The sequence below is a fragment of the Hemitrygon akajei genome, chromosome 24, assembly GCF_048418815.1.
Source record: "Hemitrygon akajei chromosome 24, sHemAka1.3, whole genome shotgun sequence".
NCBI lineage: Eukaryota > Metazoa > Chordata > Chondrichthyes > Myliobatiformes > Dasyatidae > Hemitrygon > Hemitrygon akajei.
In genome coordinates, this window is record NC_133147.1 from 49,550,853 (window position 1) to 49,576,386 (window position 25,534).

General features: G+C 43.0%; 1 protein-coding gene across 1 annotated transcript in view; it reads right to left on the reverse strand.

Annotated features, from left to right (window-relative positions):
- The window catches only part of LOC140715724 (scavenger receptor cysteine-rich domain-containing protein DMBT1-like), a 90,935-nt gene that overhangs the window by 41,950 nt on the left and 23,451 nt on the right, over window positions 1-25,534 (reverse strand). Inside the window, exons 7-12 of the mRNA XM_073028096.1 lie at window positions 21,713-22,027; window positions 17,732-18,046; window positions 11,464-11,721; window positions 7,961-8,275; window positions 4,170-4,332; window positions 3,599-3,987 (exon numbers count right to left, since the gene is read on the reverse strand). Of these exons, the coding sequence (XP_072884197.1) occupies window positions 3,599-3,987; window positions 4,170-4,332; window positions 7,961-8,275; window positions 11,464-11,721; window positions 17,732-18,046; window positions 21,713-22,027 (1,755 nt within the window). The remainder of the gene's footprint in view (window positions 1-3,598; window positions 3,988-4,169; window positions 4,333-7,960; window positions 8,276-11,463; window positions 11,722-17,731; window positions 18,047-21,712; window positions 22,028-25,534) is intronic.

Genomic DNA, 25,534 nt, shown 5'->3' on the forward strand with positions numbered 1-25,534 from the left:
AGTTTACAATCTTATCTTGATCCATCTGCGCACTGCATAACGTGTCGATTTACATAGCTTATCGAAAATTCAATCCGGGACGAGCCTCCACAAATGTAATGCTCAGCTATATCAGCTCGTACGTATCTAGCGGAAACCCTGTCCCCCGCCCAACCTTGCCTCACGGTTGCGTCGGTAGCTGTGCAATGCCACCTGATACGGCCTCAAACATCAATCATCAGTCAGCACACAATGTACATTCTACAAATTACACTTTATAAATCTTACTTGGACCATGAGATTAATAAAGATTGAATACAAAAAGGAATGAATTAAAACAAAATAAGGCGCAAGACTATCAAAGTTCAGTTTCTTTGTGCACACACAGTTGGAGCTCGGGACCTTCTTTCTTCCCCTGCGATCCACTCCGACCTCACAACTCGAGGCTTAGGACCACCCGAAGTGATCGAACAGAGCATTCCCGGCACGTCTGTCTTCCTCTCCATGTCCCCTCCAACTCCCCGCCAAAACTACTGTTGCCCAGTCATATCAGATAGCATATCACCCGAAAAGAATAACATGGATACCCATTGGTTCATTCGCTCTCTTATCAACAGGGTAACCCAAACAAACGGCAGCGAGAAAACCCTTACACTCATTTTGCAACTGATCAGAATTTTCACACTATTCTAAACCGATTTGAACTTTTGGATTTCTGCAGATTTGCATCATTATTGCTGTCCGTCAAAATATATAACGCTATTATATAGTGATACTGGGAAGGTACCACATGTACATGTTTCTGTACACCAAATACGCTCCTCATCTTACATAATCTTTGAATTTCCTCTTTTAATTCAAATTTTAATTTAATGTTAATTTTCTCACTTTACACCACACACTGTCGGAGCAGTGCTGCCGGGATAATCAAGGACAAGACCCACCCAGACAACACACTTTTTGTCCCATTTCCCGCCGGGAGAAGGTTCAGGAGCATGAAGATACGTATGGCCAGATTTGGGAACAGCTTCTTTCCAACTGTGATAAGACTGCTGAACAGGTACTGACCCGGATCTGGGCCGTACCTTCCAAATAACTGGACCTGACTTGCATTACCTTACTTTCCCTTTTCTATTTTCTAATTATGATTTATGATTTAAATTTTTATTATATTTACTTCGACGTACTTCAGAGAGCGCGGAGCACAGAAACAAACATCACTGTGATGATTGTACGCTCCAGTATAATTGTTTGATGACAATAAAGTAAAATAAAGTGAAGTACTTCACCGTGCTTATTCATTAATATGTTATCAAGATGGTGATTCTATCAGAGTCATAGAAAACTTTAGCAAAACATCAGGGTCTTTTGCCCATCTTGTCCCTACCGAACCATTTAAACTGCCTACTCCTATCGAGCCCAACACCTGGACCATTCCTCTCCATACCCCTGGCATTCATGCACATATCCAAAAATCTCATACACGTTCAGTTCGCATGCACAACGTCTGTTTGCAAGTTGTTCCAGAATCTCATAACCCTCTGAATGAAGACGTTTCCCCTCAAGATCCCCTTAAAAGTATTACCTTTCTCCCTTTGCTCATGACATCTATTTGTAATCCCACCCAACCTGCGAAGGACCTGTTTGCAATTACCAGATCCAAACCCCGCATAATTCTGTATCCTTGCATTAAATCTCGCCTCAATCTTCTACCTACAATGAATGAAGTCCGAACCTATGCATTCTTTGTAACCAGTCTAAAATGTCAGCACATTTCCATTGTTACGTGGTAGAATGTATAATGAGCAAATCCATTACGTTCTGATAAGGAGCATGAATACTTAAAAGGGAAATTCCAACAAAAACTAGTGCATATGGCAAATTCATCATTGATAAAGCGCTTTCCTCTAGTCAGGACAACAACACAACATGCTGTTGCAGGAAAGAGGCATCCATCACCCAGGTCATGCACTCTTCTCACTGCTGCCATCAGGAAGAAGATATGAGAGCATCAAGACTCACACAACCAGTTCCAGACAGTTATTACCACTCAACAATGAGAATCTTGACCAAAAGGATATAACCACTCAACTTCACTTGCCCCTTCACTGAACTGTTACCACAATCAGTGGACAAAATTTCAAGGACTCCCCACCTCCACACCCCATGTTTTCAGTATATACTTATTACTTATTTACTATTATTGTAGATCAAGCTGGTAAATCCTAACCAAGTACATTTGTTTCAGAAACAGGAGAAAATCTGTAGATGCTGGAAATCCAAACAGAGGAGGAATGACCTGTACAAAAGGGAGGGGATGCAGCTGACCCCGAGATGGCCTAATGTTCTCTCGGGTTGGTTTGTAAGAGCTGTGGGGGAGGGTCGAAACTAATTTAGCATGGGGATAGGACACTCAGTGAAGGGACTAAGGATACGAAGGGTGGTAAAACAACAAAAAAAGTGTGCAGTCAGACTGTTAGGAAGAGCAGGTAGATGATCGGACAAAATGCAGCCAGCAGGGCGACTAACAGTGCATTGGGATGCAAAATAAAATAGGGTTGCAAGCACTTCTCTTAAAGCCTGATATATTCAAAAGAATATAAGAAATAAGCTAGTTGATCGTACTGCACTTTTACAAGTTATCACGTATGATCTTGTGGACATCACCGACTCGTCGCTGAAAGGTTATTTAGTGGGTAGCTGGATGTCCATTGCATTCAAAGGGTACGTGCATAGGCTGTGGGCGTAGCATCGCTCTGCTGGTAGAGAATAACATCAAATACTGAGAGAGATGTGACATAAGATTGGAAGATGTTGAATCCTTCTCGATTGAGTAACAAAACTGCAATGGAAATGGACCCTGATGGCAGTATATCAATCAGTAACTGGAATGTAGGCTACAGAATGCAACAGAAATAGAAATGGCGTACCCAAAGGAAATATTATGATAGTAAGGGGAAATATTAACATGCAGGTAGATTGGGAAAATTATGTTGGTAATAGAACTCAAAAGAGTGTGAATTCAGAAGGACTTAAGACAGTTTTGGAGTATGGGCACAGAAGCGGCCAATTAAATACAATGTTGGAAAATGCATGGTCTTGCACTTCATCAGTACAAACAATTCTACACAATAATTATAAGTAGAGTGAAATAAAACCATCTGAGATGCAAAGGGACTTGGAAGTTCTTCTGCAAAACACCTTGAAGGTTGAAATGCAGTTTATGAAACGGAGTTCCTACATGAACCTCAGAAAACTAATGCAATGTTGTTAATAAATAGTTACAATTAACTCTTTTGCATACAGATTTATTACCAGTTATTCCTTATACTTTCTGATCTAATACGTCTCATCCTATACCAATCAGGAGTCAGCACCTGTATGCATGACCAACTGGGACATAACAATTTGCCAAATGAAACACTCCAGCATTTTAAGCAATGCAGTACCAATGTTAATTAAGTTGTACTGCCTCAACAATGTCAAGAATCAGAACATAAATTCTCATTTTTTTTACCCGCAACAACTAGAGTGGCTGGCCTCATTATTAAAAAAAGAGTCTTTGTTAATCCCAATAGATAGAAAGCTGAAACAAAGAGATTCTCCGTTCTATGCCCACCTTCTGAACAAATCACTCCCGCATCATCATAGTGACCGCAGTTATGAATCCCCCATCCTTGGAAGGAACATTCCCATAGGGCAGATTCATTTCCATTGCACGCAACGTCGTCCATCCAGATATTTCCGCTCCCTTGGCCGAAGCGTGCCCTCGGTATTGCTGCTGTGACAGAGGGACAACCCAACTGATTGCAGACAACCTTGGCGTCGTCAGTTTCCCATCCATCGTCGCATACTGTTCCCCATTGTGCATTGTGCCGCACCTCCACTCTCCCTGAACAACGATCCCTTCCGCCTACCAGCCTTATTTCACGCTCTGGAATGACATTCAATGAAGAAATTATCGCATTTTTCAGACTTTCACTTACAGGTATTTTCTGTTCCGCGTTCCTATCAATAACACAGCACGTGAATGTTTGCACAAGCGGAACCATCACTGTTGCAGCACTGCTTGTTCAGAGAGTTCGGTGGTAAAAGTGGATTGTCAGGCATTGGCTCAAATAAGTCTTTGGCACAGAAGAGGCATTCGATCTGGGTAATGTGAGAGGGTTACTTAATGTAGTTCAGAAGACCTTTGCGTGTTATTCACGTTGGATGATGCAGTATTGGGAGCACTACGAGCAACTACATCAGCGTGAGGTGTGTCCAGCTGCAGATACTGCAAGACCGTGCCATAGATCAGCAGCAGCAAGACCTTCGGCTTGTACCGGATAGTGAGGAGCTCATCCAGTGGTTCTGGGAACCGAAGGTTCAGGAATCTGATAACAGAGTGACGGTCAGGGGAAGGAATTAGATGGTGAAAAGGAAGTTCGCTCACAGTAGCTCTTGGGTAACTACCCTGAATAATAAGTGTAACATTTTGGATACTGTTTATTGAGATAACTTCTCAGGAGAATGCCAGGGAGACCAGGTGGGTTGCACTGACCATGGATTGCAGAAGGGAAAGAGGGAGAGTAGGGAGCATTTGAGTTGAAGGATTCAATAGCCAGAGGGATCGGAAAAATATTCTGTTGACGCGAACGGCACACTCAGATGGTCAGTTGACTCACATGTGCTAGAGTAATAGACAACACGGATGGCGTCCATAGCAACGTGGTGGGGGTGGAAGAGCAGCCAGAAGTCTTGGTACAAAGACGTTCAGCAGAGATGATTTAAAGAGCTATGCAGAATGCTGAGGCGCAACACATTCAGGAGTACTGCCTGCGACACGCGCTAGGGATAGATAGGAGTTTCTGTGGAAGAGATTGAGAATTCCAGATGGACCGTTGCCTCCCTGGTGCCAGGGTCCGCGATATCTCAGATCGAGTTCCCAGTATTCTCAAGAGAGAGTGTGAGCAGCCAGATGTCTTGGTCCATGTAGGGACCAATGACGTGGATGGGAATAAGGAGGAGGTCCTCCAAAGAGTATTTAGGGAGTTAGGTACAAAGTTGAAGGACAGGCCCTCCATGGGTTGAAATCTCTGGATGGTTAGCCATGCCACGGGCTAGTGAGGCCAGAAATAGTAAGCTAATGCAGCTAAATACCTGGCTTAAGGAGTTGGTGCAGGAGGGAGGGCTTCATGTTTCTGAACAATTGGGCCTTGTTCCAGGGAAAGTGGGACCTGTTCCGACGGGACGGGTTCCATCCGAACTGGAGAGGCACTAACATCCTTGCGGGAAGGTTTGTTAATGCTGCTCCGGGGGATTTAAACTAGATTTGCAGGGGGAGGGGAACCAGAGTTTTAGAGCAGATAGTGAGGTGGAGGAGTATGAAGGTCATGCGAGAACTGCAAGTATAGCGCATGGAGTAAAGCCAGATTTTTCATATAAAGAGACTTTGAGGAATGTGAAGCAGAATAAAGGGTGTAAAGGTAGTAAGGTAGAAGGGCTAAAGTGCGTGTACTTCAATGCAAGAAGCATCAGGAAGAAAGGTGATAAACTGAGAGCTTGGATACATATGATGTAGTGGCCATTACACAGACTTGGCTGGCAACAGAGCAGGAATGTATTCTCAATATTCCTGGATTTCAGTACTTGAAATGGGCTAGAGAGGGAAGAAAAGGGGAGGAAGGTTGGCATTACTGGTCAAGGATACTATTACAGCTACAGAAATGGTGTGTAATGTAGTGGGATCCACTTTTGAGTCAGTATGGTTAGAAGTCAAGAACAGGAAGTGAGCAGTTACTCTATTAGGATTGTTCTATAGACCCCCGGTAGCAGTAGGTGTACAGAGGAGCTGATTGGGAGGCAGATTATGGAAAGGTGCAAAAATAACAGGGTTGTTATCATGAGTGACTTTAACTTCCCTAATATTGATTTGCATCTGATTAGTCCCAATGGTTTAGGCGGGGCAGTGTTTCTCAAGTGCGTCCATGATGGATACCTGTCATAGTACCTGTCACCGACTACGGAGAATGCCATATTACAACTAGTATTAGGTAACAAACCGGGTCAGGTCGCAGATCTCTCAGTGGGTGACCACCGCTCCCGGGCCTTTAACATTATCATGGAAAAGGATAGAATTAGAGAGGACAGGAACATTTTTAATTCGGGAAGGGCAAATTATGAGGCAATAAGGCTAGAACTTGCGGGTGTGAATTGGAATGATATTTTTGCAGGGAAATGTACCACGGACATGTGGTCGATATTTAGGGATCTCTTGCAGGATGTTAGGGATAAATTTGTCCCGGTGAAGAAAATAAAGTATCTTAGAGTGAAGGAACCATGGGTGACAAGTAAGGTGGAGAATCTGGTCAGATGGAAGTAGGCAGCATACGTAAGGTTTAGAAAGCAAGGATCTGATTAATCTATTGAGGAACATAGAGTAGAAAGAAAGGAGCTTAAGAAGGTGCTGAGCAGAGCAAGAAGGGGGCATGAGAAGGCCTTGGGGAGTCGAGTAAGGGAAAACCCAAAGGCATTCTTCAATTATGTTAAGAACATAAAGTTCACAGTAGTGAAGATAGGACTGATTAGAGATAAGGCTGGAAAAATGTGCCTGGAGGCTGTGGAACTGAGCGAGGTCCTCAATGAATATTTCTCTTGGGTATTCACCAATGAGAGGGACTGTGATGAATGTGAGGGCAATATGACTGAGGTTGCTGTTTTGGAGCATGTTGATACTAAGGGAGAAGAGGTGTTGGAGTTGTTAAAATAGATTAGGTCGGACAAATACCCGGGGCCTGACAGAATATTCCCCAGGCTGCTCCAGGAGGCAAGGGAAGAGATTACTGAGTCTCTGGCTAGGATCTTTATGTCCTCGTTATCCACAGGATTAGTATCGGAGGATTGGATGGAGGCGTCTGTTGTCCCCTTGTTCAAAAAAAGTAGTAGGGATACTATAGGTAATTACAGACCATTGAGCCTTAGGTCAGTGGTGGGAAAGCTGTTGGAAAAGATATTTAGAAATAGCATCTGTGGTCATTTAGAGAATCATGGTCTGATCAGGAACATGCTTTGTTAAGGGCAGATCGTGTCTAACAAGCCTGATAGAGTTCTTTGAGGAGATGACCAGGCATATATATAAGGGTAGAGCAGTGGATGTGATCTACATGGATTTTACTAAGGCACTTGACAAGGTACCACATGGTAGGCTTATTCAGAATGTCAGAAGACATGGGATCCAGGGAAGTTTGGCACGGTGGATTCAGAATTGGCTTGCCTACAGAAGGGAGAGGGTTGTGGTGGAGGGAGCAGTATATGCTCCGTTTGTTGTTCAGGAATTGTGAATCTGAAACCAATCTACAGAATCATTTCTTGAATGCTGCAACACATATCTCAAATAAGTATTCATTTCTTTATCAATCAGATTTTTGTTAACTTATTTATATCTTCCTATATGTACAACATATTTGTTAATTTTACCCTTCTAACAAAACACCCATCTGTCTAACTATCTGACCATTCTTATTGTTATTATTTTAAACAAACATCTCAGTACACAGTGGTAAAACCTGAGGTACCGGCAGAGCTAATCATACTCATTTTTCAATTCGCACTATTCTAGGCCTATTTGAACATTTTTCATTCTGCGGATTTGCATTATTATTGCTGTCTGTCAAAATATATCAATGTATTATATAGTGACATTGGGATGATAGAAGTTGTACATGCTTCTGTTCGGACAACGAATGCCCTCCTCATCTTACATAGTCTTTGAAATTCCTCTTTTAATTCAGCATATTTCTGGTGTTTTTCACTTATCGGTTTCTGTACGTTATGTGCGAGGGGAATGTCTATATCTATAAAGTTAGCTGGTCATCATTTCTTCTTCAGTAATATTTTATCTGGATGGTTATTCTATCATAGAGTCGTAGAACACTTTAGACAGAAAGCAGTCGTAGAAAGACAGTCGAAGAAACAAAGAAGTTCTTGGCTCTATGCCTACCTGCTGTACAAATCACTCCTGCATCCTCTCCGTGACTGCAGTTATGAATCCCCCACCCTCGGAAGGAACATTCCTCCAGGGCGGATTCATTTCCATTGCACGCAACATCATCCATCCAGATATTCCCGCTGCCTTGACCAAAGCGTGCCCCCGGTATTGCTGCTGCGGCAGAAGGACAGCCCAACTCATTGCAGACAACCTTGGCATCTTCAGTGCCCCATTCATCGTCACATACTGTTCCCCATCGTGCATTGTGCCGCACCTCCACTCTCCCTGAACAACGATCGATGCCACCTACCAGTCTTATTTCGGGCTCTGGAATGACATTCAAAGAAGAATTTACTGTATTTGTCAAAGTTTCATTTACAGGTCTGTTCAATTCCACATTCCTGGCCATAACACAACATGTGAATGTTTGCACAAGCTGAGCCAGCATTGTTGGAGCGCTGAGTGTTGGGATAGGCCAGTGGTGAAAGTGGACTGTCAGGCATTGGCTCAAAGGATTCATCAGCACGGAGTTGGCACTGGCTCTGGGTAACTTGTCTGTTTGAGTTTCTCTTATGCTTCTATTTTTTCTTGTTGTGTCAGGCATACTTACTATAGCTTAAAGGACTTGGCGGGTTATTCACTGCTGATGTTGGAGTCAGAGCAGCAGCTGCAAGACTTTTGGTGTGTACGGGAGAGTGAGGAGATCATCCAGAGGTTGATCACTGGACAGATATCACTGCCTTTTACACCTGGGTTGAACTTTGTTCTTTGCATGCAGGGTTGGTAAATTATCAGAATGTCAATAGCGCCTCACTAAATTTGATGGGGGGGGGGGGGTGGGAAGAGTAACACCATGGGAAAAGCTTCAATGGTAATGACTGCTGAGAGTTACAATGGAAATTCTCTTCCTATCGTCACCTGAAACTACAGGACAAGCCTGGTGCACAATTAATAGCGGTATCTGGTCACGACTCAGTATATGCTCCAACTGCTGTTCAGGAACTGTGGATCTTAACCCAAACTACGGAATCTCTTTCATGGATGCTGCAACTCTTGTCTCAAAATAATTATTTATTTCTTTATCGATCAGACTTTTCTTAACGTATTTATTTTTTCTCTTTATATACAAAATAATTTTTAATTTTACCCATCTAACAAAACACCCATTTGTCTATCTTTCTACCTGACGATTATTATTATTATTATTTAAAATAATATAATAATTCAATATGCTGCTACTACACCACCAGCCGGCTAATACAAACTGGAAAACCTGAGGTAACGGCAGTGCTAAGCACACTTATTTTTCAATTAATAAGAATTTTCGCACTATTCTATTCCATTTGAACTTTTGGATTTCTGCAGATTTGCATTATTATTGCTGTCTGTCAAAATATATAATGCTATTATATAGTGACATTGGGATGGTACCAGTTGTACATGTTTCTGTTCGAATAACAAATATCCTCCTCATCTTACATAGTCTTTGAAATGACTATGTAAGAAATGACTATGTAACGAATACCCTCCTCATCTTACATAGTTATGTGCGAGGGTAATGACTGTATCTATAAAGTTTGCTGTTCATCAGTGCTTATTCAGTAATAATTCATCAGGATGCTGATATTATCATAGAGTCGTAGAAAACTTCAGCACAACATCCGGCTCTTTCACCCATCTAGTCCCTACCGAACCATTTGAACTGCCTACTCCTATCGTGCACAACACCTGGACCATTCCTCTCCATACCCCTAGCATTCACGCACAAATCCAAAATTCTCATACATGTTGAAATCCGAGTTCACATGCACATCAGTTTGGAAGTTGTTCCACATTCTCATGACCCTCTGAATGAATGTTTCCCCTCAAGATCCCCTAAAACGTTTTACCTTTCACTCTTTGTTCATGACATCTATTTGTAGTCCCCCTCAAAAGTTGTTTGCAATTACCCTATATATACCCCGCATAATTGTGTATACTTGCGATAAATCTCGCCTCAATCTTCTACCTACAGAGAATAAAGTTCTAACCTATGCAATCTTTGTAACAAGTCTAAAACTTCAGCACAGTTCTATCGTTGCGTCGTGGAATGTATATTGACCTAATGCATTATGTTCTGACAAGGAGCATTAATGCCCTAAAGGGAAATTCCTACAAACAATTGTCTATATGGCCAAATTCATCATGGATAAAGCACTTCCCTCTATTGAGCACAACAACACATAGTACTCTTTCAGGAAAGCAGCATCCATCACCAGACAATCCATCACGAAGGTCATGCACTCTTCTCAATGCTACCATCAGGAAGAAAATAAGAGAGCATGAAGATGCACACCACCAGTTCCAGACAATTATTACCCCTCAACAATGAGAATCTAGACCAAAAGGATATCACTACTCAACTTCACTTGCCCCTTCACTGAACTGTTACCACAACCTGCGGACAGGATTTCAAGGACTCCCCACCTCCTCACCCCATGCTTTCAGTATTTATTACTTATTTACTATTATTGTAGAATTTTTATATTTTCTCAAATCAAACTGGTAAATCGTAAGGTATGGCCATAGCCATTAACGTTTGTTTCACAAACAGGAGAAAATCTGTAGATGCTGGAAATCCAAACAGAGGAGGGATGACCTGTACAAAAGGGAGCGGATGCAGCTGACCCCGAGATGGGCAAATATTCTCTCGGGCTTGTTTGTTACAGCTGTTGGGGAGGGTCGAAACTAATTTAGCATGGGGATAGGAAACTGAGTGAAGGGAGTAGGAATACAAAGGGTGTTAAAACAACAAAAAATGCATTCACTCAGACTGTTAGGAAAGGCAGCTCGATGATCGGACAAAATGCAGCCAGCAGGGTGACTAACAGTGCATTCGGATGCAGAATACAATAAGTTTGCAAGCACTTCTCTCAAAACCTGAGATCTCATTCAAAAGAATGTAAAAAATAAGCTAGATGATCGTACTGCACTTTTACAAGTTGTCACGCATGATCTTGTGGACATCACCGACTCCTTGCTGAAAGACTGTTTAGTGGGTAGATGAATGTCCATTGTATCGAAAGGGTACGAGCATAGGCTGAGGGTGTTGCATCACTCTGCTGTTAGAGAATGGCATTAAATACTGAAAAAGATGTGACATAGGATTGGAAGATTTTGAATCCTCCTCGGTTGAGTAACAAAACTGCAATGGAAATGGACCCTAATGACAGTATATGCAGCTCCCCAATCAGTAACTGGAATGTAGGCTACAGAATACAACAGAAATAGAAATACAACATAAATTAATTATGTTAATTAAGTTGTGTCGCCTCAACAAAGTCAAGCATCAGTTCATAAATTCTCATCATTTTATCCACAGCAACCAGAGTGGCTGGCCTCATTTATTAAAAATAGAGACTTTGTTAATCCCAATAGAGAGAAAGCATAAACAAAGAGGTTCTCCGTTCTATGCCCACCTTCTGCACAAATCACTCCCGCAACCTCGTGGTGATGGCAGTTATGAACCCCCCAACCTCGGAAGGAACATTCCCATAGGGTGGATTCATTTCCAGTGCACGCAACATCATCCATCCAGATATACCAACTGCCTTGCCCGAAGCGTGCCCTCTGTATTGCTGCTGCGGCAGAGGGACAACCCAACTGATTGCAGACAACCTTGGCGTCGTTGGTGCTCCATCCGTCGTCGCATACCATTCCCCATCGTGCACTGTACCGCACCTCCACTCTACCTGAACAACGATCGCTGCCGCCTATCAGCCTTATTTCCGGCTCTAGAATGACATTCAAAAAAGAATTACTGCATTTTTCAGAGTTTCGCATACATATATTTTCAGTTCCGCGTTCCTATCTATAACACAGCACGTGAATGTTTGCACGCGCCATCATAGTTGTAGCACTGCTTGTTCAGGGAGTCCGGTGTTAAAAGTGCATTGTCAGGCATTGGCGCAAAGAATTCTTTGGCAAAGAAGACGCCCTCGCTCTGGGTAACTTGAGAGTGGTACTTAGTGTAGTTTAGAAGTCCTTTGCGTGTTATTCACGTTGGATGATGCAGTCTTGGGAGTCCTATGAGCAACTACATCTGCGTGAGGTGTGCGCAGCTGCAGATACTGCAAGACCGTGCTATGGATCGGGAGCAGCAGCTGCAAGACCTTCGGCTTGTACGGGAGAGTGAGGAGATCATCCAGAGGTTCTGGGAGCCTGAGGTGCACGAATCTGATAACAGAGTGGCTATCAGGGAAAGGAATTAGATGGTGAATAGGCAGTTGGCTCACATCAGCCCTTGGGTAACTACCTTGAATAATAAGAGTAACATTTTGCATACTATTTTTTGAGATAACCTCTCATGAGAATGCCCAGGAGAATGGTTGGTTTGCACTGACCATGGATTGCAGAAGGGAAAGAAGGAGAATCAGGTGCGTTTGAGTTGGATGACTCAATAGCCAGAGGGATCGGAAAAATATTCTGTTGATGTGAATGGCACACACGGATGCTCTGTTAACTCACAGCTGCCAGGATAACAGACTACACGGATCGTGTCCATAGCATTGTGGAGGGGGCGGGAGAGCAGCCAGAAGTCTTGCTACAAAGACGTTAAGCAGAGAGGATTTAAATTGCTACGCAGAATGCTGAGACACAACACAATCAGGACTACTGACTGCGACACGCGCTAGGGATAGATAGGAGGTTCTGTGGAAGAGATTGAGAATCCCGGATGCTCTGTTGCCTCCCTGGTGCCAGGGTCCGCGATATCTCGGATCGAGTTCTCAGTATTCTCAAGCAGCCAGATGTCGTGGTTCATGTAGGGACCAATGACATGGATAGGAAGAAGGAAGAGGTCCTGCAAAGAGAATTTAGGAAGTTCGGTGCAAAGTTGATGGACAGGACTTGCAGAGTTGCACTCTCAGGATTGCTGCCAGTGTCACATGCTAGTGAGGCCAGAAATAGGAAGATAATGCAGCTAAATATGTGGCTTAAGGAGTTGGTGCAGGAAAGAGGGCTTCATGTTTCTGGACAATTATATCATGTCCCAGGGAAGGTGGGATCTGCTCCAACGGGATGGGTTGCACCAGAACTGGAGGAGCACTAACATCCTTCTGGGAAGGTTTGCTAGTGTTGCTCCGGGGAAGTTTAAACTAGATTTGCAGGGGGAGTGGAACCGGAGAGTTAGAGCAGATAGTGAGGTGGAGGAGGTTAAAAGTCATGTGTGAGCTGCAAGTGTAGTGCATGGAATAAAGCCAGATCTAGCATATAAAGAGGCTTTGAGGAAAGAGAAACAGAATAAAGGGTTTAAAGGTAGTAAGGTAGAAGGGCTAAAGTGCGTGTACTTCAATGCAAGAAGCATCAGGGACAAAAATGATAAACTGAGAGCTTGGATACATATGGCGTAGTGGCCATCACACAGACTTGACTGGCACCAGGGCAGGAATGGATTCTCAATATTTCTGGATTTCAGTGCTTGAAATGGGATAGAGAGGGGGGCAAATGTGGAGTAGGGGTCGCATTACTGGTCAAGGATACTATTACAGCTAAGAAAGGGTGGGTAATGTAGCAGGATCGCCTTTTGAGTCAATATAGGTAGAAGTCAGGAACAGGAAGGGAGCAGTTACTCGCCCCGTGAAAGCAGAGGGATACCGAGGAGCAGATTGGGAGGCAGATTTTGGAAAGGTGCAAAAATAACAGGGTTGTTATCATGGGTGACTATAAATTCCGTAATATTGATTGGCATCTGATTGTCCCAATGGTTTAGACGTGGTCGAGCTTGTCAATGTCCATCCAGGACGGATTCCTGTCACAGTATGTTGACAGGCCGACTAGAGGGAATGCCATATTAGATCCAGTATTAGGTGACGAACCAGATAAGGTCAGTAATGTCCCTGACCTTTAACATTATCATGGAAAAGGATAGAATTAGAGAGGACAGGAAATTTTTTAATTGGGGAAGGGCAAATTATGAAGCTGTATGGCTAGAACTTGCGGGTGTGAATTGGGATGATGTTTTTGCAGGGAAATGTACCATGGACATGTGGTTGATGTTTAGGGATCTCTTGCAGGATGTTAGGGATAAATTTGTCCCGATGAGGAAGATAAAGAATAGTAGGGTGAAGGAACCATGGGTGGCAAGTTAGGTGGACAATCCAGTCAGATGGAAGAAGACAGCTTACGTAAGGTTTAGGAAGCAAGGAACAGATGAGTCTATTGAGGAATATCGTGTAGCAAGAAAGGAGCTTAAGAAGGGGCTGAGGAGCGCAAGAAGGGGGCATGAGAAGGCCTTGAGGGGTAGGGTAAAGGTAAACCCAAAGGCATTCTTCAATTATGTTAAGAACAAAAAAATGACAGGAATGAAGATATTACCAATTAGAGATCAGGGTGGGAAGATGTGCCTGGAGCCTACGGAAGTGAGTGAGGTCCTCAATGAATATTTATCTTCGGTATTCACCAGTCAGAGCGAACATCATTACAGTGAGGACAACATGAGTGAGGCTGATGTTCTGGAGCATGTTGATATTGAGGCAGAAGGGGTGTTGGAGTTGTTAAAATACATTAGGACGGGTAAATTCCCAGGCATGACGGAATATTCCGCAGGGTACACCACGAGGTGAGGGAAGAGATTGCGGAGCCTCCAGGAACGGTACCGGAGGATTGGAGGGGGGTGAATGTTGTCCCCTTGTTCAACAAAGGCAGTAGGGATAGTCCGGGTAATTATTGACCAGTGAGCCTTATGTCTGTGGTGGAAAATATGTTGGAAATGATTCTTAGAGATAGAATCAATAGGCATTTAGAGAATCATGGTCTGATCTGGGACAGCCAGCATGGCTTTGTGAAGGGCAGATCGTGTCTAACAAGCCTGATTGAGTTCTTTGAGGAGGTGACCAGGCATATAAATGGGGGTAGTGCAGTGGATATGATCTACATGGTTTTAACTAAGGCATTTGACAAGGTACCACACGGTAGGCTTATTCAGTAAGTCAGAATGCATGGGATCCATGGAAGTTTGGCCAGGTGGATTCTGAATTGGCGTTCCTGCAGAAAGCAGAGGATCATGGTTGGGGGAGTACATTAGGATTGGATGGTTGTGACTAGTGGTGTCCCACAAGAATAGGTTCTGGGACCTCTACTTTTTGTGATTTTCATTACTGACCTGGATGTTAGGGTAGAAGGGTGGGTTGGCAAGTTTGCAGACGACACAAAGGTTGGTGGTGTTGTGGATAGTGCAGAGGATTGTCACACAGATCCCTGAAAGTTGCCTCACAGGTAGTTTGGGTCATTAAAAAAGATTATGGAGTATTAGCTTTCATATGTCGAGGCATAGAGTTTAAGAGTCACGGTGTAATAATGCAGCTCTATAAAAACTCTGGCTAGGCCACACTTGGAATACTGTGTCCAGTTCTGGTCGCCTCAATATTGGAAGGATGTGGAAACGTTGGAATGGGTACAGAGGAGATTTAACAGGATGCTGCCTGGTTTTGAGAGTATGCATTATGATCAGATATTAAGGGAACTAGGGCTTTAATCTCTGCAGAGAAGGAAGGAGAGAGGAGACATGATAGAGGTATACAAGATATTAAGAGTAATAGATAGAGTGGACAGCCAGCGCCACTTCCCCAGGGCACCACTGCTCAATACAAGAGGACATGGCTTTAAGGTAAGTGGAGGAAAGTTCAAAGAGGATGTTAGAGGAATGTTTTATACTCAGAAAGTGGTTGGTGCATGGAATGCACTGCCTGAGTCAGTGGTGGGGGCAGATATACTAGTGAAATTTAAGAGATAACATTAATAAATTTGAGAGGTATATGGAGGAATTTAAGGTGGAGGGGTATATGCGGGGGGGGGCAGGGTTCAAGGGGCGGCACAACATTGTGGGCCAAATGGCCTGTATTGTGCTGTATTGTTCTTCTTTCTTTGGAAGGTAGAAACAAAATGATTTTGCAAATACATGTGTTGCTGAGAATTTGGAGCAGGGGGTGAAGTGCTTCAGGTTCTTGGAATGTTCGGATCTCTTCTGGGGGAGGTACGCCCTGTACAGAAAGGAAAAGTTGCAGCTGAAGCCGATGGAGTCCAATCTTTTCGTGCACTGGTTTCTTAGAGCTGTTGGCGAGGGTTTAAATTAATTTTGTAGGGGGGTGGAACCACTGGGAATGTGGTCAGCACAGCGCGGATGGTAAAAGAGCAAAGATTGCGTACAGGCATTCTGGTAGGAAGGGCAGATTGAACAAAAAAGCTACCAGCAGAGCATCACTGCATTCGGGATGCAGAATCAAAAAGAGTTACAATACTGTTCTCAACGTCTTATAAAGTATAAGAATAGAGAGTGCTCACACATGATCATGCCTTCAGAGACAATATCCCACTTGTGTTCTCCCTCTACAGGAATGGGATAACTTGTTGTGCTGACAGCAGTCCATATACAAGGCAATAGTATCATAACCTACATCACATGCGGTGGAGAAGAATCACCGACACACACTGCACACACACCTTACATCAGACAGTGAAAGAAGTCGTATGAAGGAATACTGTGCTCTAACATGACGATGAAATTTGTCTCTGCATGCTGTCATGTCAACAACAACAATAAGGACGAACAGCAAACACGTCCCGAATTGTGATTCGTTACCCAGATTTAATATTGAGTTGGGGTTACTGGAAACCACAGAATGCTCAATTCTCATCAGCCGGACAGCGAACAACTTATGTGCTGTATATTAGGACAAACGTCAATCAAAAACAGGAGACTGATTAGGTTAGTGTGGTCATTTAAATCCACTGTGCAACTCATCATGGACGATATATTATCCTCTGAACTACATTCTCTTCCCTTCTTCCCGTAATATCTGACACCAAACTTGGGTTTATGTAAGCCATGATATCTTATGATTAATTTTACTTACTGTTTCATGGACTGTGATGTTGGACTTTGCTATTGAAATTCTGAAGATGTTGTCGGCACCCATATAAGGACCCTAACCTGATCATTGGCAGTTGTCTCAGATAGTTAGAACGGAAATTTCTCTTCATATCATCAACTGAAACTGCTGGACAAGCCTGGTGCACAATTAATAGGGGTATCCGGGCATGTCACTGTCTATGCTCTGTTCAGGAATTGTGAATCTGAACCCAAACTACGGAATTAATTTATGGATGCTGCAACACATGTCTCAACGTAAGTATTCATTTCTTTATCAATCAGAATTTTATTAACTTATTTATTTCTTCCTATCTTTACAATATCTTTCAAAATTTTATCCATCTAACAAAACACCCATCTGTCTATCTACCAGTCCATTTGTTATTTTAATTTTAAACTAACATCTCAGTAAACAGTGGTAAAACCTGAGGTACCGGCAGAGCTAAGCATACTCATTTTTCAATTGCTGAGAATTTTCGCACTTTCTAGTCCTATTTGAAGGTTTAGCTTTCTGTAGGTTTGCATTATTATTACTGTCTGTCAAAATATATCATGCTATTATATAGTGACATTGGGATGGTACCTGTTGTACATGCTTCTGTTCAGACAACGGATACCCAACTCATCTTACATAATCTTTGAAATTCCTCTTCTAATTAACCATATTTCTGGTGTTTTTCACAAATGGGTTTCTGCACGTTAAGTGTGAGGGGAGTGACTATATCTATAAAGTTAGCTTTTCAGTAATAAGTGCTTATTCAGTAATATTTTATCTGGAAGGTTATTCTATCATAGAGTCGTAGAAAACTTTAGAAAGAAAGAAGTCGTAGAAAGATAGAAAACAGAAACAAAGAGGCTCTTTGTTCTGTGCCTACCTTCTGTACAAATCACTCCTGCATCCTCTCCGTGACTGCAGTTATGAATCCCCCACCCTCGGAAGGGACATTCCTCAAAGGCAGATTCATTTCCATTACACGCAACATCGTCCATCCAGATATTCCCACTGCCTTGCCCAAAGCGTGCCCCCGGTATTGCTGCTGCGGCAGAGGGACAGCCCAACTCATTGCAGACAACCTTGGCGTCGTCAGTGCCCCATCCATTGTGACATACTGTTCCCCATTGTGCATTGTGCCACACCTCCACTCTCCCTGAACAACGATCGCTGCCGCCTACCAGCCTTATTTCAAGCTCTGGAATGACATTCAAAGAAGAAATTACGGTATTATTCAGAGTTTCGTTTACAGGTTTGTTCAGTTCTACGTTCCTGGCAATAACACAACATGTGAATGTTCGCACACGCTGAGCCAGCATTGTTGGAGCGGTGTTTGTTGGGGTAGGCCAGTGGTGAAAGTGGACTGTCAGGCATTGGCTCAAAGGAGTCGATGGCACTGTCACTGCGTAACTTAAATTTGAGTTTCTCTTACGTTTCCCTTTCTTTTTGTTTTGTCAGGCATACTTACTATAGTTTAAAAGGCCTTTGTGGGTTATTCATTGCTGATGTTGGAATCTTGGGAACACCACGGGCAACTACATCTGTGTGAGGTGTGTCCAGCTGCAGATACTGCAAGACCGTGCTATGGATCTGGAGCAGCAGCTGCAAGACTTTTGGCTTGTACGGGAGAGTGAGGAGATCATCCAGAGGTTCTATATCACTGCCTTTTACACCTGGGTTGAACTTTGTTCTTTCCATGCAGAGTTGGTAAATTATTTCAAAGCTAACAGCATATAAATTTGGTGGGGGCATGAAGTGTAAAACCATGCGAAAAGTTTCACTGCTAATGACTGCTGATAGAATGGAAATTTCTTTTCATATCATCACCTGAAACTGCAGGACAAGCCTGGTGCACAATTAATAGGGGTATCTGTTCATATCACAGTATATGCTCCATTCGGTCTTCAGGAATTGTGTACCTCAATCCAAACTACGGAATCACTTGCATGGATGTTGTAACTCTTGTCTCAAAATAATAATTTATTTCCTTATCAATCAGAATTTTCTGAACTTATTTATTTCCTCCTTTGTTTACAACATATTTTTTAATTTTACCCATCGAACAAAACACCCATCTGTCTATCTATCTACCTGACAATTTTTATTATTATTGTTATTTTAAATAATATAATAATTTAGTATGCTGCTACTACGCCACCAGCTGGCTAGTACAAGTTGGAAAACCTGAGGTGTCGGCAGAGATAAGCATACTCATTTTTCAATTGCTAAGATTCTTCGCACTATTCTAGTCCGATTTGAACTTTTGGCGTTCTGCAGATTTACATTATTATTGCTGTCTGTCAAAATATATCATGCTATTATATAGTGATCTTCGAATGGTTCCACTTGTACACGTTTCTACTCGAACAACAAATACCCTCCTTATCTTACATAGTCTTTGAACTTCCTCTTTTAATTCACCATATTTCTGGTGCTTTTCATGAATCAGTTTCTGTACGTTATGTGTGAGGGGAATGACTGTATCTATAAAGTCAGCTGTTCATCAGTGCTTCTTCAGTAATATTTTAATGGATGGCAATTCTATCAGAGTTGTAGAAAACTTCAGCACAACATCAGGCTCTTTTGCCCATCTAGTCCCTATCGAACCATTTAAACTGCCTACTCCTATCGAGCACAACACCTGGACCATTCCTCTCCACACCCCTAGGACTTATGCACATATCCAAAATTTTCATACACGTTGAAATCGAGTTTGGGTGTTCAACGAATGTTTGCAGGTTGTTCTATACTGTCATGACCCTCTGAATGAAGACGCTTCCCCTCAATATACTGTTAAACATTTTACCTTTCACTCTTTGCTCATGACATCTATTTGTCGTCCCACCCAACCTGCGAAGAGCTTGTTTGCAATTACCCTATCTATACCCCGCATAATTGTGTTTACTTGTATTAAATCTCGACTCAATCTTCTACCCACAAAGTATGAAGTCCTAACCTATGCAATCTTTGTAACCAGTGTAAAACTTCAGCACATTTCTATTGTTGCGTGGTAGAATTTATATTGACAGAATGCATTACATTCTGACAAGGAGCATCAATGCCCTTAAAGGGAAATTCCAACCAAAACTATTGTATATGGCCAAATTCATCATGGATAAAACATTTCCCTCTATTGAGCACAGCAACACAGTGCTCTGTTGCAGAAAGCAGCATCCATCACCAGACAATCCATCACCCAGGTCATGTAGTCTTCATACTGATGCCATCAAGAAGAATATACGATAGCAACAAGACTCACACCACCAGGTTCCACACAGTTGTTAACACTCAACAATGAGTATCTTGACCCAACTGATATCACCACTCAACTTCACTTGCCCCTTCACTGAGCTGTTACCACAACCTGTGGACATGATTTCAAGGATGCCACACCTTCTCACACCATGTTTTCAGTCCTATTACTTATTTACTATTATTGTACAATTTTTATACAGCCAAAGCCATACCCATTCGTCTCACAAACAGGAGAAAATCTGTAGATGCTGGAAATCCAAGCAGAGGAGGGATGACCGGTACAAAAGGGAGCAGATGCAGCTGACCCTGAGATGAGCAAATATCATCTCGGGCTGGTTTGCCACAACTGTTCAGGAGGGTAGTAACTAATTTAGCAAGGGGATGGGAAACTGAGTGAAGGGACTAAGGATATGAAGAGTGTTAAAACAACATAAAAAGCCTACTGTCAGACTGTTAGGTAGATCATCTACTGGCAGGTAGATGATTGGACAAAATGCAGCCAGCAGGGTGACTAACAGTGCATTAGGATGCAGAATACAATAAGTTTGCAAGCACCTCTCTCAAAGCCTGCGATCTCATTCAAAAGAATGTAAGAAATAAGCTAGATGATCGTACTGCACTTTTACAAGTTGTCACGTATGATCTTCTGGACATCACCGACTCCTTGCTGAAAGACTGTTTAGTGGGTAGATGAATGTCCATTGTATCGAAAGGGTACGAGCATAGGCTGAGGACGTTGCATCGCTCTGCTGTTAGAGAATGGCATCAAATACTGAAAAAGATGTGACATAGGATCGGAAGATGTTCAATCCTTCTCAATTGAGTAACAAAACTGCAATGGAAATGGACCCTGATAGTAGTACATGCAGCTCCCCAATCAGTAACTGCAATGTAGGCTACAGAATACAAGAGAAATAGAAATGACGTACTAAAAGGGAAATGTTATGATAGTAACGGGAAATTTTCACATGCATAGATTCTGAAAATTGGGTTGGTAATAGGACTCAAAAGAGTGTGAATTCAGAAGGACTTAAGAGAGTTTTTGAGTATGGGCACGGAAGCGGCAAATTAAATACAATGTCAGAAAATGCATGGTCTTGCTTCATCAGCGCAAACAATTCTACACACTAATTTCTAAACACAGTGAAATCAAAACATCTATGATGCAAAGGATCTTGGAAGTTCTTTTGCAGAACACCTTAAAAGTTTATGTGCAGTTTATGAAACGGAGTTGCTACGAGAACCCCAGCAAACTAATGAAATGTCGTTAATGAATACTTACAATTCACAGTTTTTCATACAGATTACCAGTCATTCATTATACTTCCTGATCTGATACGTCTAACCCTATACCAATCTGCAGTAAGCACCTGTATGCATGACCAACTGGGACAGAAAAATTTGCCAAATGAAACACTTCAGCATTTTAAGCAACGCAGTACAAATGTTAATTAAGTTGTGCTGTCTCAACAAAGTCAATAAACAGTAAATAAATTCTCATCAATTTACCCTCAGCAACCAGAGTGGCTTGCCTCATTATTAAAAAAAGCCTTAGTTAATCCTAATAGAGAGCAACCAGAAATAAAGAGATTCTCCGTTCTATGCCCACCTTCTGCACAAATCACTCCTGCGTCCTCATGGTGATGGCAGTTATGAACCCCCCATTCTCGGAAGGAACATTCCCATAGGGTGGATTCATTTCCATTGCACCCAACATCATCCATCCAGATATACCCGCTGCCTTGCCCGAAGCGTGCCGTCGGTATTGCTGCTGCGGCAGAGGGACAGCCCAACTGATTGCAGACAACCTTGGCATCCTCAGTGTCCCATCCATCGTCACATACTGTTCCCCATTGTGCATTGTACCGCACCTCCACTCTCCCTGAACAACGATTGCTGCCTCCTATTAGCCTTATTTCTGGCCCTGGAATGACATTAAAAGAAAAAAATACTGCATTTATCAGACTGTCACATACAGGTATTTTCAGTTCCGCGTTCCTATCCTTAACACAGCACGTGAATGTTTGCACAAGTGGAGCCATCGTTGTTGTAGCACTGCTTGTTCAGAGAGTCCGGTGGTAAAAGTGAATTTTCAGGCATTGGCTCAAAGGAGTTTTTGGCATCCTTGCGGGAAGGTTTGCTGGTGCTGCTCCGGTGGGGTTTAAACTAGATTTACAGGGGAAGGGGAACCGGAGTATTAGAGCAGATAGTGAGGTGGAGGAGGACAAAGGTCATGTGAGAGCTACAACTATAGTGCATGGAGTAATGCCAGATCTAGCTTAAAATAGGCTCTGATGAAAGAGAAACAGAATAAAGGGTGTAAGTAAGGTAGAAGGGCTAAAGTGTGTGCACTTTAATCCAAGAAGCATCAGGAATAAAGGTGATGAACTGAGAGCTTGGGTACCTATGATGTAGTGGCCAATACAGAGACTTGGCTAGCACCAGAGCAGGAATGGATTTTCAATAATCCTGGATTTCAGTGCTTTAAAAGTGATAGAGATGGGGGTAAAAGGGGAATGGCAGTGGCATTGCTGGTCAGGGATACAATTGCAGCTACAGAAAGGGTGGGTAATGTAGCAGGGTCCTCTTTTGAGTCAGTATGTGTGGAAGTCAGAATAGGAAGGGAGCAGTTACTCTATTGGGAGTATTCCCTTGCCCCCCCCCCCCAGTACCATTAGGGATACAGAGGAGCAGATTGGGAGGCATATTTTGGAAAGTTACAAAAATAACAGGGTTGTTATGATGTTATCTTCCCTAATATTGATTGGTACCTGATTAGTCCCAATGGTGTAGATGGGTCAGAGTTTGTCATATGCGCACAGGATGGATTCCAGTCACAGTATGTTGACAGGCCGACTAGGGGAAATGCCATACTAGATCTAGTATTGGTTAATGAACCAGTTCAGGTCACAGATCTTTCTGGGGACCGCCCCTTGCCTTTAACATTGTCATCGAAAAGGATAAAGTTAGAGAAGACAGGAAAAATTTTAATTGGGCATGGGAAAATTATAAGGCTATAAGGCATGTGGTCAATGTTTAGGGATCTCTTGCAGGATGTTAGGGATCAATTTGTCCTGGTGAGGAAGATAAAGAATGGTAGGGTGAATGAACCATGGGTGACGAGTGAGGTGGAGAATCCAGTCAGGTGGAAGAAGACAGCTTACGTAAGGTTTAGGAAGCAAGGATCAGATGGGTCCATTCAGGAATACTGGGTAGCAAGAAAAGAGATTACGAAGGGGCTGAGGAGAGCAAGAAGGGGGCATGAGAAGGCGTTGGGGAGAAGGGTAAAGGAAAACCAAAAGGCATTCTTCAATTATGTTAAGAACAAAAACTTGACAGGAGTTAAGGTAGGACCGATTAGAGATAAGGGTGGGATGATGTGCATGGAGACATGGAGGCTGTGCAAGTGAGCGAGGTTCTCAATGAATACTTCTCTTCAGTATTCGCCAATGAGAGGGAACGTGATGACGGTGAGGACAATATGAGTGAGGTTGATGCTCTGGAGCATGTTGATATTAGGGGAGAAGAGGTGTTGGAGTTGTTAAAATACATTAGGACAAATAACTCCCCGGCCAGAATATTCCACAGGCTGCTACACAAGGCGAGGGAAGAGATTGCTGAGCCTCTGGCTAGGATGTTTATGTCCTCATTGTCCATAGGAAAGATACCGGAGGATTGAAGGGAGGCGAATGTTGTCCCCTTGTTCAAAAAAGGCTGTAGGGATAGTCCAGTTAATTATAGACCAGTGAGCCTTACGTCTGTGGTGGGAAAGCTGTTGGAAAAGATCCTTAGAGATAGAATCTATGGGCAGTTAGAGAATCATTTTCTTATCAGAGACAGCCAGCATGGCTTTGTGAAGAGCAGATCGTGTCTAACAAGCCTAATAGAGTTCTTTTAAGAGGTGATCAGCCATATAGATGAGGGTAGTGCAGTGACTGTGATCTACATGGATTTTACCAAGACATATGACAATGTACCACATGGTAAGCTTATTCAGAAAGTCAGAAGGCATGGGATCAAGGGAAGTTTGGACAGGTGGATTCAGAATTGGCTTGCCTGCAGAAAGGAGAGGATCGTGGTGGAGGGAGTACATTCGGATTGGAGGGTTGTGACTAATGGTGTCCCACAAGGATCGGTTCTGGGAACTCTACTTTTCGTGATTTTTATTAACGACCTGCATGTGGGGGTAGAAGGGTGGGTTGGCAAGTTTGCAGACGACACAAAGGTTGGTGGTGTTGTGGATTGTGTTCAGGATAGTCAAAGACTGCAGAGAGACATTGATAGGATGCAGAAGTGGGCTGAGTAGTGGCAGATGGAGTTCAATCCGGAGAGGTAGTACACTTTGGAAGGACAACTCCAGGCAGAGGACAAAGTAAATGGCAGGATACCTGGAGTGCGGTGCAGCAGAGGCATCTGGGTGTACATGCCCACAGATCCCTGAAAGTTATCTCACAGGTAGATAGGGTCGTCAAGACAATATCGGGATTGTTAGCTTTCATAAGTCAAGGGATAGAGTTAACGAGTCACGGGGTAATAATGCAGCCCTATTAAAACTCTGGTTAGGCCACACTTGGAGTACTGTGTCCAGTTCTGATCACCTCACTATAGGAAGGATGTGGAAATATTGGAAAGGGTACAGAGGAGATCTACCAGGATGCTGGTTTTGAGAGTATGCATTATGATCAGAGATTAAGGGAACTAGGGCTTTACTCTTTGTAGAGAAGGAAGATGAGAGGAAACATGATAGAGGTATACAAGATATTAAGAGGAACAGATAGAGTGGACAGCCAACGCCTCTTCCCCAGGGCACCACTGCTCAATACAAGAAGACATGGCATAAGTTAAGGGAAGGAAAGTTCAAGGGGGATATTAGAGGAAGGTTTATTTCTCAGAAAGTGGTTGGTTCATGGAATGCACTGCCTGAGTCAGCGGTAGAGGCATACACTAGTGGAATTTAAGAGACTACTCGACAGGTATTTGGAGGAATTTAAGGTGGAGGTTGAAATAGGGGGCAGGGTTTAAGGATCGGCACAACTTTGAGGGCCAAATGGCCTGTACTGTGCTGTATTGTTCTTCATTCTTTAGATGGTAGAAACAGAATGATTTAGCAGATACATGCGTTGCTGTGAATTTGGAGCAGGGGGTGAAGTGCTTCAGGTTCTTGGATCATTCGAATCTCTACTGGGGGAGGAATTACCTGTACAGAAGAGAAAGGTTGCAGCTGAAGTCGATTGGAGTCCAATCTTTTCTTAGAGCTGTTGTGGAGGGTTTAAATTAATTTTGCTGGGGGGTGGAAACCAATGGGAATGTGGTCAGCACAGCGCGGATGGTAAAAGATAGCGTGCAGGCAAGCTGGTAGCAAGGGCAGGCAGATGATCGAACAAAAATGCTACCAGCAGAGCATCACTGCATTCGGGATGCAGAATCAAAA